The following is a 13,299-nucleotide window of genomic DNA, read 5'->3' as shown; positions in this document are numbered from 1 at the left end:
ATATATCTAAGCTCCTATTTGTTTCACATCTCACCAAAATGGCAATTTTGGAGAACAAATCTTGTGAGGCTCCAGCCATTAAAGCTTATCCTTCAGTAAGCTTGATATGTTTGGGAAAATTGACTTAGAGACCTTCCAGCAATGCTTAGGCAGCTGTGACTGAGTCATACGTACACATCTTATCACATGAGAGCAATAACATACTTACAGCCAGACTTAAGTGGGAATGCAGACTACTGTATAGCTCGCTGAAATGTACTAACACTCAAACAAAAAAGTAAAATCATGTGTTCTTAGCATAAGGCAATGAAATCATCTTCAACATTTTTCTGCCTTTAGCAAGGCGTTCCAATTGCGAGGACTGGTGCTGGCATCTCCCTAGGCTTATCAAAAAAAATGGAGGAGGACATCTCTGTCTTGAGTTGGCCGTCAGAACCATCACTGGAAGACCCCCGTTGTCCACACTCTTCACAGCAGCAGCAACAGCAGTCCATGAAAGCCTGGCCAAGGGGTTTGCAAAGGCAAAGCAGAATCACGGGGGTCACAGATGACTTGAAGAACATGAAGAATTGGTTGATGAGATTGAGTAGGTCCAAGGTCTGCTTGGACATGTCCAGAGATGCGTACGCTACCAGAATGTTACAGATATTTTCGGGAACGGTGCAAATTCCGTATACAATGGCCAATCCTATCACAGTCCAGTTGAGCTGCTTCTCACACTGGTCATGCTTTGAACCGCGGCACTTAACTGTCTTTACAGAACTTTGGATTCTTCGGGTCACCAGTTGGCAGCTAATGGTGAAGATAATTGGGAGGCAGAAATAGCAGCCAAAATACCACCACATTCTTGCATTTTGATAAGTCAGAACCAGAGAGTAGATGGATTCAGGCAGGTTCGATGAAGGCTTTATGGTGCAGAATTCTGTAACCATACCAGAAACTGGTGACGTGTCTTGTGTTAGTTGCCAAAGCATAATCTCTGGCAGAGCCAACGTCATGGATCCAACCCAGATGACAGCAAGTTTGGCAACGATGGACTGGCACTGTTCTATGGGCCCCAGTTTGGACTGAGGGCTTGTTGCTGCATGGAATCTATCGATTCCCAAGGCACAGAGGCTGAAGGTAGAAACCCCTAGCGAAGACACCTAGGAATATGAGGGAACAGAGAGAAAACAGCATAAACAAAGGCTGGAGAAGAAATGAATCATCAGTCACTGTATTATAAGACACAAATGCAAAACGTCTTTCCCAGGCTTGGAAATTAGTAAAATGGAAATACTGCAAACCTCATTCCCTCCATTAAGATCTACAGTTCTAAGAATAATGTAAAAAACAAACGTTGCATTTTTTGTTGTCATTTGCTTGATGGTTTCTTTTTTCTTATTCTCTGGGGCTGGCACAATGAGCATTCATTCATAAATATTCAAGGCTTCTTATCTCCTGTTTTAATAGGACTCCCCTTCTGTCACCTCACTCTTCCTAATCTAATCACTGCACCAATGGTCCCGAGACCAGGAGCCATGTGCCAGGGCTCTTTCTAGAACCTTGTATCTAAATCCAGCCACCGGAGGTTTCCTTTGCTGATGACCACAGGTCCTCTCCCCCAGGGATGGTGAACAGCCTCTTCACAGCAACCCCAGCAAGTCAGTGTATAGTGCCAATTCTATAAACGGCATTTTGGTGCCAAGATTTCATTATAGAATGCCAGTAATGGCATGCCCATGTTTAGGCACAAGCTCCCCGGTTGTCTGAGTCTGACTGTCCCCACTCAGATGTGCTGTGTCTGTGTGTGCTGCTGTCTGGTGGCCGTGACCGGGTAAGGGTTAACCTTCCCTGGCTAGCCGCCTGAGTGAGTCTTCTCTCTGCCACCGCAGCCCGAACCACAGAGTCAGAGGTGCGGAGACGGGATGAGGGCGAAGCAGGAGGCGCTCAGGATTCAAGAAGAAGGATGCACGCAGAGAAAACGATGTCGCTATGCCATTACACGTGTTAACGTGATAATAGGACAGACTAGGAAGGAGTCAGACTGGGAGAAAATTAGGGGTCCTTTTACTAAAGCGTGGCAAAAAGTGGCCTGTAGCAGTGTGGGTGCGTGTATTTGTGAAAAAGGGCTCTTTTTCAATGGGCCGGGAAAAGGGCCTGTGATAAAACTGAAATCAACGCATGCCTGAGTCCTTAACGCCACCTATTGATCTAGTGGTAAGGGGTCACGTGCTATATACACGGTGACTGGTCGGCACACGCCAACTGACGATTAACACCAGAAACACCGCATACAGTAGGAAATTTTTAAAAAATGATTTGTCACGGTGTTATGGGCGTGTGCCAAATCTGAAATAACCACCAGGGGGTGCGCTGGCCTGGCGGTAGTCTCATTTTGGCGTACGCTGCATTTATGTAGAGCCTATCGCGCTTTGGTAAAAGGGCCCCTTAGTGCATGACCATTAATAGGGAACATAGAAAGGTCGACCATTTTACCCTGGTGGTAAAAGTGGCCTTAGCTGCGCAGGAATGACGTGTGTAAGGACACGCTAAGGCCACATTTATATTGCTTTGGTAAAAGGGCCCCTAATGATGTCTAAGGAGATTTTTATTTAGCTTTCCAGAATTAATAAAAAAAATTTCTTTTCATTTTGTTTGTTTAACTAGTGGTTTCATTTTGTACGCTTAAAATCTTTTTAAAAAACTGACAAAATAAAAGTCAGTTCTCTGACACCACCATCACAACAACAAAAATCTCTTTCTAGGTCAGTAGCATTTTTGCATATGGCACAAGTTAAAAATGACACCAGCCTCGGTCTATTGGTGCCACTGGCAACAGCCACATTTGGCAGAGCAGGAACGATGGGGAATTGCCCGGCAGCGTGAAGAGAGATCCTTACAGTAAAAGAGGTTGAGGAATCAAGGGAGGACCTCGGACGGCATTTCACATGTTTGCAACAAGGATCGGCCTAATTTTTAAAACCAAAACAAAATGGGACATTTTATCAAATTCCTCGGCCTCAAAATATCACCTGAAGTCCTTCCTGCCAACATATTTATAGACCATTTTGGACTTTTTTTTTTTCACTTTTCCTTATTGTCTATTTTTCTCTGTTTCTTTGTTTCTATCTAATCAATTTCTGATTTCATTGTACTTGTATCTCCTCTGATCTGGCCAAAGCCTTTCAGTGCATTTTCCCTTCCCTTCCCTTCTTCCTCTGATCCTTCTACCCTCTCTACTGTCATTGTAATTGTTTCCTCAGTTCATTGTAAGCTGCTTTGAGGCTACTTTAAGTGGTATAAAGCGGGGTATAAATGTTCTGAATAAATAATAAAAAATAAATAAAATCCCCCATTTCATTTCAAACAAAAGCACATCCCTAACAAACCAATTAAAAGCAGTAAGGGAATTGCTCCCTGAAAGACCATGAGAAGTGTGAAACTTAAGACAGTTCTATTTTGACAAGCTTTTAATCAGTAATGTTTAGTAACTCCTAACTATTTATTTTGGAGGGTTATTGCTTGATATTTAACTAAGGTTGATATTGTTTACTTTTATGTTGGAAGTATGTTTTTTATTATATTGTTTATGTTTTTAATTATGTATGTTACTATTGTAAGCCATAAAAACTTTCTGGATTGTACGGAGCAGTAAATAATGCAAATAAATAAGCACATACGTACATACTCTCTCTGGAAATTTAATTATCAAGATTTAGTGGTGGGGTAGATATTTTTTTACATTAACATAATGATTTTGCAGAAGAGACATTTGCATATGCTGGGACCACAATGTCGGTAGATTTATCTCATGAATATTCACTGTGGATATCCTGAAAACCTGACCGACTGCAGGGTCACCAGGACAAGCCCTTTAGTGATGTGTTTTTAGATAACAGGGGTGTAATAATTATATTTGAAAATCCCATCTTTGAGGGTGTTGGGGTTAACACTTAGATTTGGAATAACTTTATTAGTGTAAATTCAACAGGATCTGAGGGGAGAACATCTCGTGTTGTATATTACATAAGATTGTCTTTGGAAGGTTTAAGGTTAAGGTTCATTGGATCTGATTAACCACCTTTCATAACAGTATCAAAGAAGTGAACATAAAAATGGGGAGGGTGGGCATTAAAATAACAGTAAACAGAAAACAATACAAGATAAATGAACAACAAAACTAACAATGTAAATGAAACTGAAGGACTGAAATGGGTCAGACCTGTGCTATTGACTAACTGAAAGTTTCTTGGGGATGTATTTTTGGGATGAAACAAGTCACTTTTCCATCCCCATGGATCAGTGATTAATGAACAGGCTTTAAGTGCTCGGCTGCCTCAAGAGGTTTCGGGAACGGTTCCTCTACCAATTCTGCGCCCAGATGACCCAGCTCGGTCTCTCTTACCTCCAGGTATTGCACAGCTCGGCAGGATATATCTCCCAGGAGCCTTTTCTTAGTGAGTTCATTAAAAATCACCACTGGCAGGCAGAAAAAGAGAACTAGAAAGTCCCAGAAGGCCAAACTGGCCAGGATGGAGTTCCAGGCGCTCTTCAGGTAGTAGTTGTGCCAGACAATGCACATGACGGACAAGTTACCAATAATGCCAATGGCAAAGACGATCAGGGACAGGAACATCACAGCGTAGGCACTGTAAGAGTTTTCCGTCAAAGGGTACAGCGGGTTCTGGATCTGTGGTTGCTTATCTGAAGTCAAAGTGTAGTTGTTATGGGGTCCCACGTCTGGAGTCCTGCTTCCATTTCTTGTCGTGTGGCTCCCTTCTCGGTGCTTTGACGGGTCCATGCTGGAAGGTAGCGGAGGCTTGGTTGGCCAGATCTGGGCAGGGTTGATGGGTCTGGGGTATTCCACTCGTACAGCCGGGGCAAACTGCTGCATTGCTACTGAATCATCATCCTTGGCTCCCCTCCTCACTCTCTCTCTGGTCCGCAACCTGGATGGAGATGAGAGAACTATGTCATCAGTTCTGAAATTCTGCGTGTTCCATCCAACACTTTCCATATCAAACCGTGCAGTGGATTCTAGAAAAAGGGATGTTTCCCAAGCCCTGTATTCCATGTCTTTGGAATTCATCTCCGAAGGGTCACCATCCTTCCCAATAAGCTCAGCGTCTGCTTTTGCTGTCAGGGTCCCTGGGGTCTGCAGGAGGGCTCCCAGCAAGCACAGCAAAACAAAAAGCATCCCTTTGTTTCTACCAAAAAGTTTTACAAAATGTGGACTTTTTCTTGTAAAAGATTTAAGAATGTTGTGGCACCAAAATATGTACTGTCCTTGTAATTTCACCCAAAAAATAAGTGTTTAAAGAACAGGAAAACAACGTGAAAGATCATTAAAAAGCAAATGTTTCCCCCTGAGGTCACAGAACAAGGTGCAGAGGGGTTTCACTCTGTCTCAGCCGCTGGTCTGGATCATCTGTAGATCTTAATCCAGGGTTAAAAGGACTTCTTTTCTCCCCTCCCTTCTCTCCCATCCGCCTAAAGCCCCCACAAGAAAATCACAGAACACCGTGGCCCTCTTCTGGCAGCAGATTATACTGAGCTGAACCCTCTTGAACAACACAAAACATCATAAGTGCATAAGTACATAAGTATTGCCATCCTGGGACAGACCGAAGGTCCATCAAGCCCAGTATCCTGTTTCCAACAGTGGCCAAGCCAGGTCACAGGTACCTGGCAAGGTCCCAAGAAAGTACGATACATTTTATGCTGCTTATCCTAGAAATAAGCAGTGGATTTTCCCCAAGTCCATTTTAATAATGATCTATGGACTTTTCCTTTAGGAAGCCATCCAAACCTTTTTTTTTAAAACCCCGCTAAGCTAACTGCTTTTACTACATTTTCTAGCAACGAATTCCAGAGTTTAATTACATGTTGAGTTTTAGCCATTTAGCTTAGGTTTTCCCTTTCTGTACTATTTTTAGGCTTTTTGTATGAAGTCTAGTGGGGAAATCATGCCTATCCCACAGGAAGAAGGATCTTGGTGTCAGATACCAGTGGAGTTTCCCATACTGCCAGAGGCAGCGGATGGTGCACAAAGGAAAAAGCTCCCACTGATCTAAGGGTGAAACATTTGGGCAGGCCATATCCCATGGGGCCTACCCCATTCCAGTGTCTATGGTGTTATATTTACCAATTGCATGTTGTATGGCAATAAGGTGCATTATTTGCCAATAACGCAGCTTGACATGGGATTTTTTTTATGGCGACACGTCAAATATTAATGAGCCATGAAGAATGCCAATGCTTGCAAAGCAGATCATTTTTACGTAAAATCAATAACACAGCTTGTGTTAAATCTCACAGCTGCTTTATTCATGGAAAGGTAACACCTCAGAAGGTGTTGTTACTAAGAGCATTGAGCCTCAAAGCTGGGCCCCATGCTTCAGGGGAAACTCTGGTGCTTTCTACCCTTGTGCTCTACCCCCCACACCTACCAGGGGTCTCCTTGGTGAATTGTGTGGTGGGAGTAGAAGCCATCTGCAGGAGCTCCTGGCTCAGCATCTTCCTGTCTCAAAATCTTGGCTTCAGAGCTCTAATGGGGTTCCCTTATCTAGCAGTCTGACTCCTGACAGGCCAACATTTTGAAGCAGGGGGGGGGCGTTGTAGCAGGAACACCCAGGGATCGTTCCTGTACCCTCTCCCCTCACCCTAGCCCCACTTTCCACCAGGGAGATCTCCAGTAGGTGCTATAGTGAATTAATTGGAGGGGGTGGGGTGGGGAGGAATAAAATGATGGTGATGTCATGTTCACTGTGATTTTTAAAATTGCTTCCAGTGAATCCGTCCAAGCTTTTCTAAGGCTGAAATTTAGGAAGTTAATACCATCCTGGGAAAGACAAAACCCTTCCTGATCTATTTATAAACTCAGCCGGTAAGACGATGCTCATATAAAATGATTACGATGTTTTGGAAAAGATTTCCCCAGACTTCTTAAAGGTACTGAGGACATAGGTCAGATAAGGGTGGAGTAAGGAGTCCAACCCAAGAACACTGATTTCCAGATGAGTCAAGGCTGTAGTTTTCCACACACTGTGGGAGTTCCCATGATACTTCAGCAAGTAAAAACCAGTACAATTCCACAGGCAAATAGCCTCTATAAGGCTAGATTAACCATTAGGCAAGCTAGAAGGTAGTCTAGTGGGGCAGTAAAGAACTACTACAGTCAAAGCAAAGCAACAGCTCCTGCCTGACAGTTACACACGCTCCAGAAATGATCAGCGCAGACTTTTACCCACAGGGAGGCTGATTATTTGAGTAAACAAGGTAGAGTGTCCATGGGTGTTTGGAACTACCTGTAACATGGCACTGTATGTGTGGAACAGGGGCGTAGCTACGGGTGGGCCTGGGTGGGCCCAGGCCCACCCAATTTCAGCTCTGGCCCACCCACCCACTTTTCCTTCAGGCCCGCGCCGGCGCCAGCCTCAGCTCCCATTGCCGGCCACTGCTGCTTTTCCTGATGAGCAGCAGGGCCGGCGCTACAAAAAGAAGAAGCGCTCAGCTGACTGAGCTGAGCGCCAACGCAAACGACGACTCGACGAGAAAAAATGTTTTTAAAAAAACGCGGCACCGCAGGCAGCCTCGAAGCATTGGCTGCTGGCTCTGCAGGCTCCGCCCGTCTCTTAAGTCACTGCCCCTGCTTCACTCCAGGGGCAGTGACGTAAGAGACGGGCGGAGCCTGCAGAGCCAGCAGCCAATGCTTCGAGGCTGCCTGCGGTGCCGCATTTTTTAAAAAACATTTTTTCTCGTCGAGTCGTCGTTTGCGTTGGCGCTCAGCTCAGTCAGCTGAGCGCTTCTTCTTTTTGTAGCGCCGGCCCTGCTGCTCATCAGGAAAAGCAGCAGTGGCCGGCAATGGGAGCTGGGGCTGGTGGGCCTGAATCGGTTGAGGGGAAAATGGATGGCAGGATGGGGAGAAAGAGGGAAAATAGAAGGATGGGGAGAGAAAGAGGGAAAACAGATGGGAGGATGGCAGAGAAAGAAGGAAAATGGAAGGATGGGGAGAAAGAGGGAAAATGGAAGGATGGGGAGAGAAAGAGGGAAAACAGATGGGAGGATGGCAGAGAAAGAGGGAAAATGGAAGGATGGGGAGAGAAAGAGGGAAAACAGAAGGATGGGGAGAGAAAGAGGGAAAATGGAAGGATGGGGAGAGAAAGAGGGAAAACATGGCAGGATGGGGAGAAAGAGGGAAAACAGATGGGAGGATGGCAGAGAAAGAGGGAAAATGGAAGGATGGGGAGAAAGAGGGAAAATGGAAGGATGGGGAGAAAGAGGGAAAATAGAAGGATGGGGAGAGAAAGAGGGAAAACAGATGGGAGGATGGCAGAGAAAGAAGGAAAATGGAAGGATGGGGAGAAAGAGGGAAAATGGAAGGATGGGGAGAAAGAGGGAAAATGGAGGGATGGGGAGAGAAAGAGGGAAAACAGATGGGAGGATGGCAGAGAAAGAGGGAAAATGGAAAGATGGGGAGAGAAAGAGGGAAAACAGATGGAAGGATGACAGAGAAAGAGGGGAGATGGATGAAAGGATGCAGAGAAAAAGGGGAGAGACTGGAAGGATGTGGAGAGAGAAGGGACACTGAACAGAAAAGGGTAGAGAGATAGACACTGGTTAGAAGGAGGGAGAGAGACATTAGATGGAAGGATCAGGAGAGAGGGTAGATGGGTAGAAGGATGGGGAGAGAAAGAGGGAAGGCGCTGGATGGAAGGGTAGGGAGAAAGAGGTGACACTGGATGGAAGGATGCAGAAAGAAAGAGGGGAGACTATTGGAAGGATGGGGAGAGAGAGGGGAGACATTGGAAGGATGGGGAGAGAAAGAGGAGAGCTGCTGCATGGAAAGGGGGAGTAGTGAAAGATTGGAGAATAAGAGGAAGGGGCATGGGGAGAACAAGGGTGAGAAAAAGATGAAAAGCCATAAGTAGATGAAGGAAATTAAAGAATGGATAGTAAGAATGAATTAAATCCTGGCAGAAGAGTTAAGCGAAAACGAAGGAAAGCAGAATCTAGAGACTGGGAGCAACACAATGAGAAAAAGTAAATGGCCATACAACAAAGGTAAAGAAAATAATTTTATTTTTAATTTAGGATAAAGTAATATGGTGTTAATAAAGTTTCAGAGACCAATACTTCCTTCCTTAGGTCAGGAGAGGATACCGTAACAGCATTATACTGACCTGAGGCAGGAGGTTTTGGCCTCTGAAAGCTCACTGAAAAGGATTAGGCTATTAAATAAATTGTCTGAAATCGGATGCACTGAAAAGCAGCACTTTACCCTGTGTGACAAATGCATCTGAGTGTGACTACATTTTGCTGGGGGGGGGGGGGGGGGGGGGGGGGGGTAGAGAGAAAATTTTGTGCCCACCCACTTTGGGTTCAGGCCCACCCAAAATTGGCAGTCTGGCTACGCCACTGGTGTGGAAGAACCCACACTGGGCAGGTGGGTGGACATTGGGCTGTCCAGAGCTGGGGTGGGAAACTCTTCCCGCCGCCTGGATATCCTACTAAGAGGCCGATGCTCAGAACTCCCGTGGTAAAACCAACAGTACAGAAAACTAGCTCACCAATGCTCAAAGGAAATGATAGTCAAATGATATGTCCATTGTAAAAGCAAGGGGGAACGTTCTTGGCACATGCGAGGAAGAGTTTCACGGTAAGCGCAGCTCCTGTGCGCATGCGCCAGGCAAACCTGGACGTGAAGCACACGTGGTACCTGTTTTCTGCACCTTTAAATACAAGTTTTTCAAATTTTTTTTTTTTTTTTTAATTGGAAGGCTTATATTTAAATGCTAGAAGCAGGCATCAATGTGTACTTTCACTTTCAGGCTTGCTCACACTCACTACTGGCACTTAGGGACTTGCTCGGGCCTCCTTCTGCTTCCAAATTAAAGAAAAACCAGCAGATTTTAAAGAAAGAATCATGAGAAATCCTCTCTTCAATACTCTAATGCCTGCTCCGAGCTGGCGTAATTTTTTCAGCGATAAGGGCGGCTTTGTTTTGTGCGCTGTTCTCTGAGCATTGGCAAGGAATAGGAAATGACCTCGTTAACATCTGGTTGACTACTTTAGCATTCTATTTGTGCTCATCTTTGATGCACTCACTGCTTCCTGCGCTACAGCCCGAGCATTCTGCGCTCACTACTGCGGGCACTAGTCTAGCACTAATGGCCTCTAGCGCCCATGTTTGCTTCTGAGCATCGGCCCGTGAGTGCTTGCAGCAGGGGTTTAAAGCCCAACTTCTGTCAACAACGCCGCTGTGGCAGTCGGGAGAGAGTTGCAGGTGAACCGAAAAGTGTCTGCCCTGTGCATAGATGCAGGGCAGATGTTGGCCACACCCCCTGCATTTACCACACAGACTTTGCACTTACCACAAGTTTTGCACTTAAGAAGAGGTAAGTACAAAAACCTTTTGGGTGTCCATATTCAAATTGAGTTAACCTGATAGGAGAGGCTGATTAAGTCCCCACTGGCTGGGCCCTGAGAAAATATTCAGTGACAGGTACCTGGACAGCGGGTGGCCAGGGTTGCAGTCGGCACTCAACCAGATTTTACTAGGCAAATAGGACCACATAATACTATCTTTGTCCAGCTTAATTTATGGGATGAAGGGCTGAATATCAGCTCTTATCTAGTTAAGTGCTGCCTGTTCACACATATCCAGATATTTAAATTTAAAACGAATCGGAGAAAATTTTTCTTCACTCAATGTGTAATTAAACTCTGGAATTCGTTGCCAGAGAATGTGGTAAAGGCGGTTAGCTTAGTGGAGTTTAAAAAAGGTTTGGACAGCTTCCTAAAGGAAAAAGTCCATAGACCGTTATTAAATGGACTTGGGGAAAATCCACTATTTCTGGGATAAGCAGTATAAAACGTTTTGTACATTTTTGGGATCTTGCCTGGTATTTGTGACCTGGATTGGCCACTGTTGGAAACAGGATGCTGGGCTCGATGGACCTTTGGTCTTTCCCAGTATGGTAATACTTATGTACTTAATACTGGTACCCAGACATGGCCCAGAACTGATTATCTGGGCATAATTTGAGCAGTGGTGGTCAGCATTTTTAAAAACGTTGTCTGCCGCCAGCTAAATATTAACCCCCCTGTATTTTAGTAAACATACCCTACTGCGTTTTTATTTATTGTATGCCTTTAATTTATTTTCATTTTTATAACCTGGTTATTCGACAGAAATGTTCAAACGGCTGGCCAATATTGAAATAGATAAAATACATATCCTATATAATAAAACTCACCCTCAACGTTCTGAGGACAGTGACGTCACTGTCACTTCCTTCCAGAACGGTTCGTAAGACCATGGTGGTGAAGCCACTGAAATCGCCCAGGCTAGGGGCCCCGCCCTCGCATCAAATGTCATGACATCGAGGGCGGAGCAATGGCATTCGGTGCATCCAAGAGGCAGGTGCGGAATGTGGAGCAATGCCGTCAGAAAGACGAAGGGGTCCGTAGGTAGGTAGGGAGGGAGGGAGAAGGGGGCGATGAAGGGGTCGGTAGGGAGGGAGGGAGAAGGGGGGGTTGGGGAGGAAAACCTTGCTAGTGCCCGTTTCATTTGCTCCTGAAACAGACCTGTTTTCCTAGTATATATAAAAGACATAACACTACACATCACAATAAAACAGTCACTGTGTATCTGTGACAGTGTATCAAATAAACAAAAGGGAGGAATAAGATGGAACTGTGCATTACCCCACAGCTGTAAGTTTGCCAAGCAGGTATATCACTCACCCTCTAACAAGGACCAAGGACCCAAGTCCAAGACTTGAAGCACATTCAGTTAGACTATTATAACATATCTTCTCTTTTTGGGCCACTGCTTTCATTACACAATAACAGATGTAGCTATGTGTGAGGGAAAGCGTTTGGCAGATCTTTTATAAGCCAAGTTCTCTTAACCGCGAGGTGGCTTTCATCGGACAGCATTTCTATGCAAGACTGATGGAAGACTTCTCCCTCCAAAACGTGATTTTATGGAAAGGTTAAATTCTACAGATGTGGCTTTCTAATTATTCCTTCTGACCACTAGATGGTAGCAAAGACAAAAGATGAGGAAACGTCCTGATAACTCTGTTTATGGCAGGCACAGAGGAGCCTGGCTGCTCCATCCTACAATTCCTCTTGTGTCTTCAGCTTGGTGAAAGGAGGTTTGAAAGCCATAAATCTTGGTTGTATAAAAAAAAATTAAGGGTACAGGACTTGGTATGGAGGTTGGTTGTTAGACACGCTGACTCAAGTAATTCCTATCATGCTTACAAACCTCAGTAGGCTTCCTATAGGTGGAGGTTTTGAATTCCTTGTTCAGCATAGGAATCATAGTTTCCAAAATGATACTTGGACTACATCCTTGTCCAGAGTTCAGTTGTGCATGAAAAGATTCTAGTGTATCACAGTCATCATCATCCCATATCACCAGGATATTATCAAGAAATCTTTTCCATACAACCATATATCCCACTAAATATTATCAATAGAAATCAAACAAAATAAAACATGGAAAAGAAAATAAAATGATACCTTTTTTATTGGAAACTTAATACATTTCTTGATTAGCTTTCGAAGGTTGCCCTTCTTCGTCAGATCGGAAATAAGCAAATGTGCTAGCTGACAGTGTATATAAGTGAAAACATTCAAGCATTACTATGACAGTAAAATAGATACTATTGGAGATTCTACATGGAATGTTGCTAGTGGAATATTCCACTAGCAACATTCCATGTAGAAGGCTGCGCAGGCTTCTGTTTCTGTGAGTCTAACGTCCTGCACGTACGTGCAGGACGTCAGACTCACAGAAGCAGAAGCCTGCGCGGCCACATTGCTGATCTACAAGGGCCGACTTCTACATGGAATGTTGCTAGTGGAATAGCAACATTCCATGTAGAATCTATAGAAATCAAACAAAATAAAACATGGAAAAGAAAATAAGATGATACCTTTTTTATTGGCCATAACTTAATACATTTCTTGATTAGCTTTTGAAGGTTGCCCTTCTTCCTCAGATCGGAAATAAGCAAATGTGCTAGCTGACAGTGTATATAAATGAAAACATTCAAGCATTACTATGACAGTAAAATAGATACTATTGGAGATTCTACATGGAATGTTGCTACTATTGGAGATTCTACATGGAATGTTGCTATTCCACTAGCAACATTCCATGTAGAAGGCTGCGCAGGCTTCTGTTTCTGTGAGTCTGACGTCCTGCACGTACGTGCAGGACGTCAGACTCACAGAAGCAGAAACCTGCGCGGCCACATTGGTGATCTGCAAGGGCCGACTTCTACATGGAATGTTGCTAGT

General features: G+C 44.4%; 1 protein-coding gene across 1 annotated transcript; it reads right to left on the bottom strand.

Annotated features, from left to right (window-relative positions):
• Positions 1-289: 289 nt before the first annotated feature.
• GPR37L1 (G protein-coupled receptor 37 like 1) lies at positions 290-5,226 on the bottom strand. Its single transcript, XM_030221446.1, has 2 exons — positions 4,388-5,226; positions 290-1,145 (listed from the first exon to the last, which is right to left on the bottom strand). Exons 1-2 carry the CDS (start codon positions 5,177-5,179, stop codon positions 336-338), a joined length of 1,602 nt encoding a protein of 533 aa, XP_030077306.1. The 5' UTR covers positions 5,180-5,226; the 3' UTR covers positions 290-335.
• Positions 5,227-13,299: the final 8,073 nt, after the last annotated feature.

The sequence above is a fragment of the Microcaecilia unicolor genome, chromosome 12, assembly GCF_901765095.1.
Source record: "Microcaecilia unicolor chromosome 12, aMicUni1.1, whole genome shotgun sequence".
In the NCBI taxonomy this organism is placed as follows: Eukaryota; Metazoa; Chordata; class Amphibia; order Gymnophiona; family Siphonopidae; genus Microcaecilia; species Microcaecilia unicolor.
Note: the sequence above shows the minus strand (reverse complement) of the source record. Positions and strands in the feature narration are given on the sequence as shown.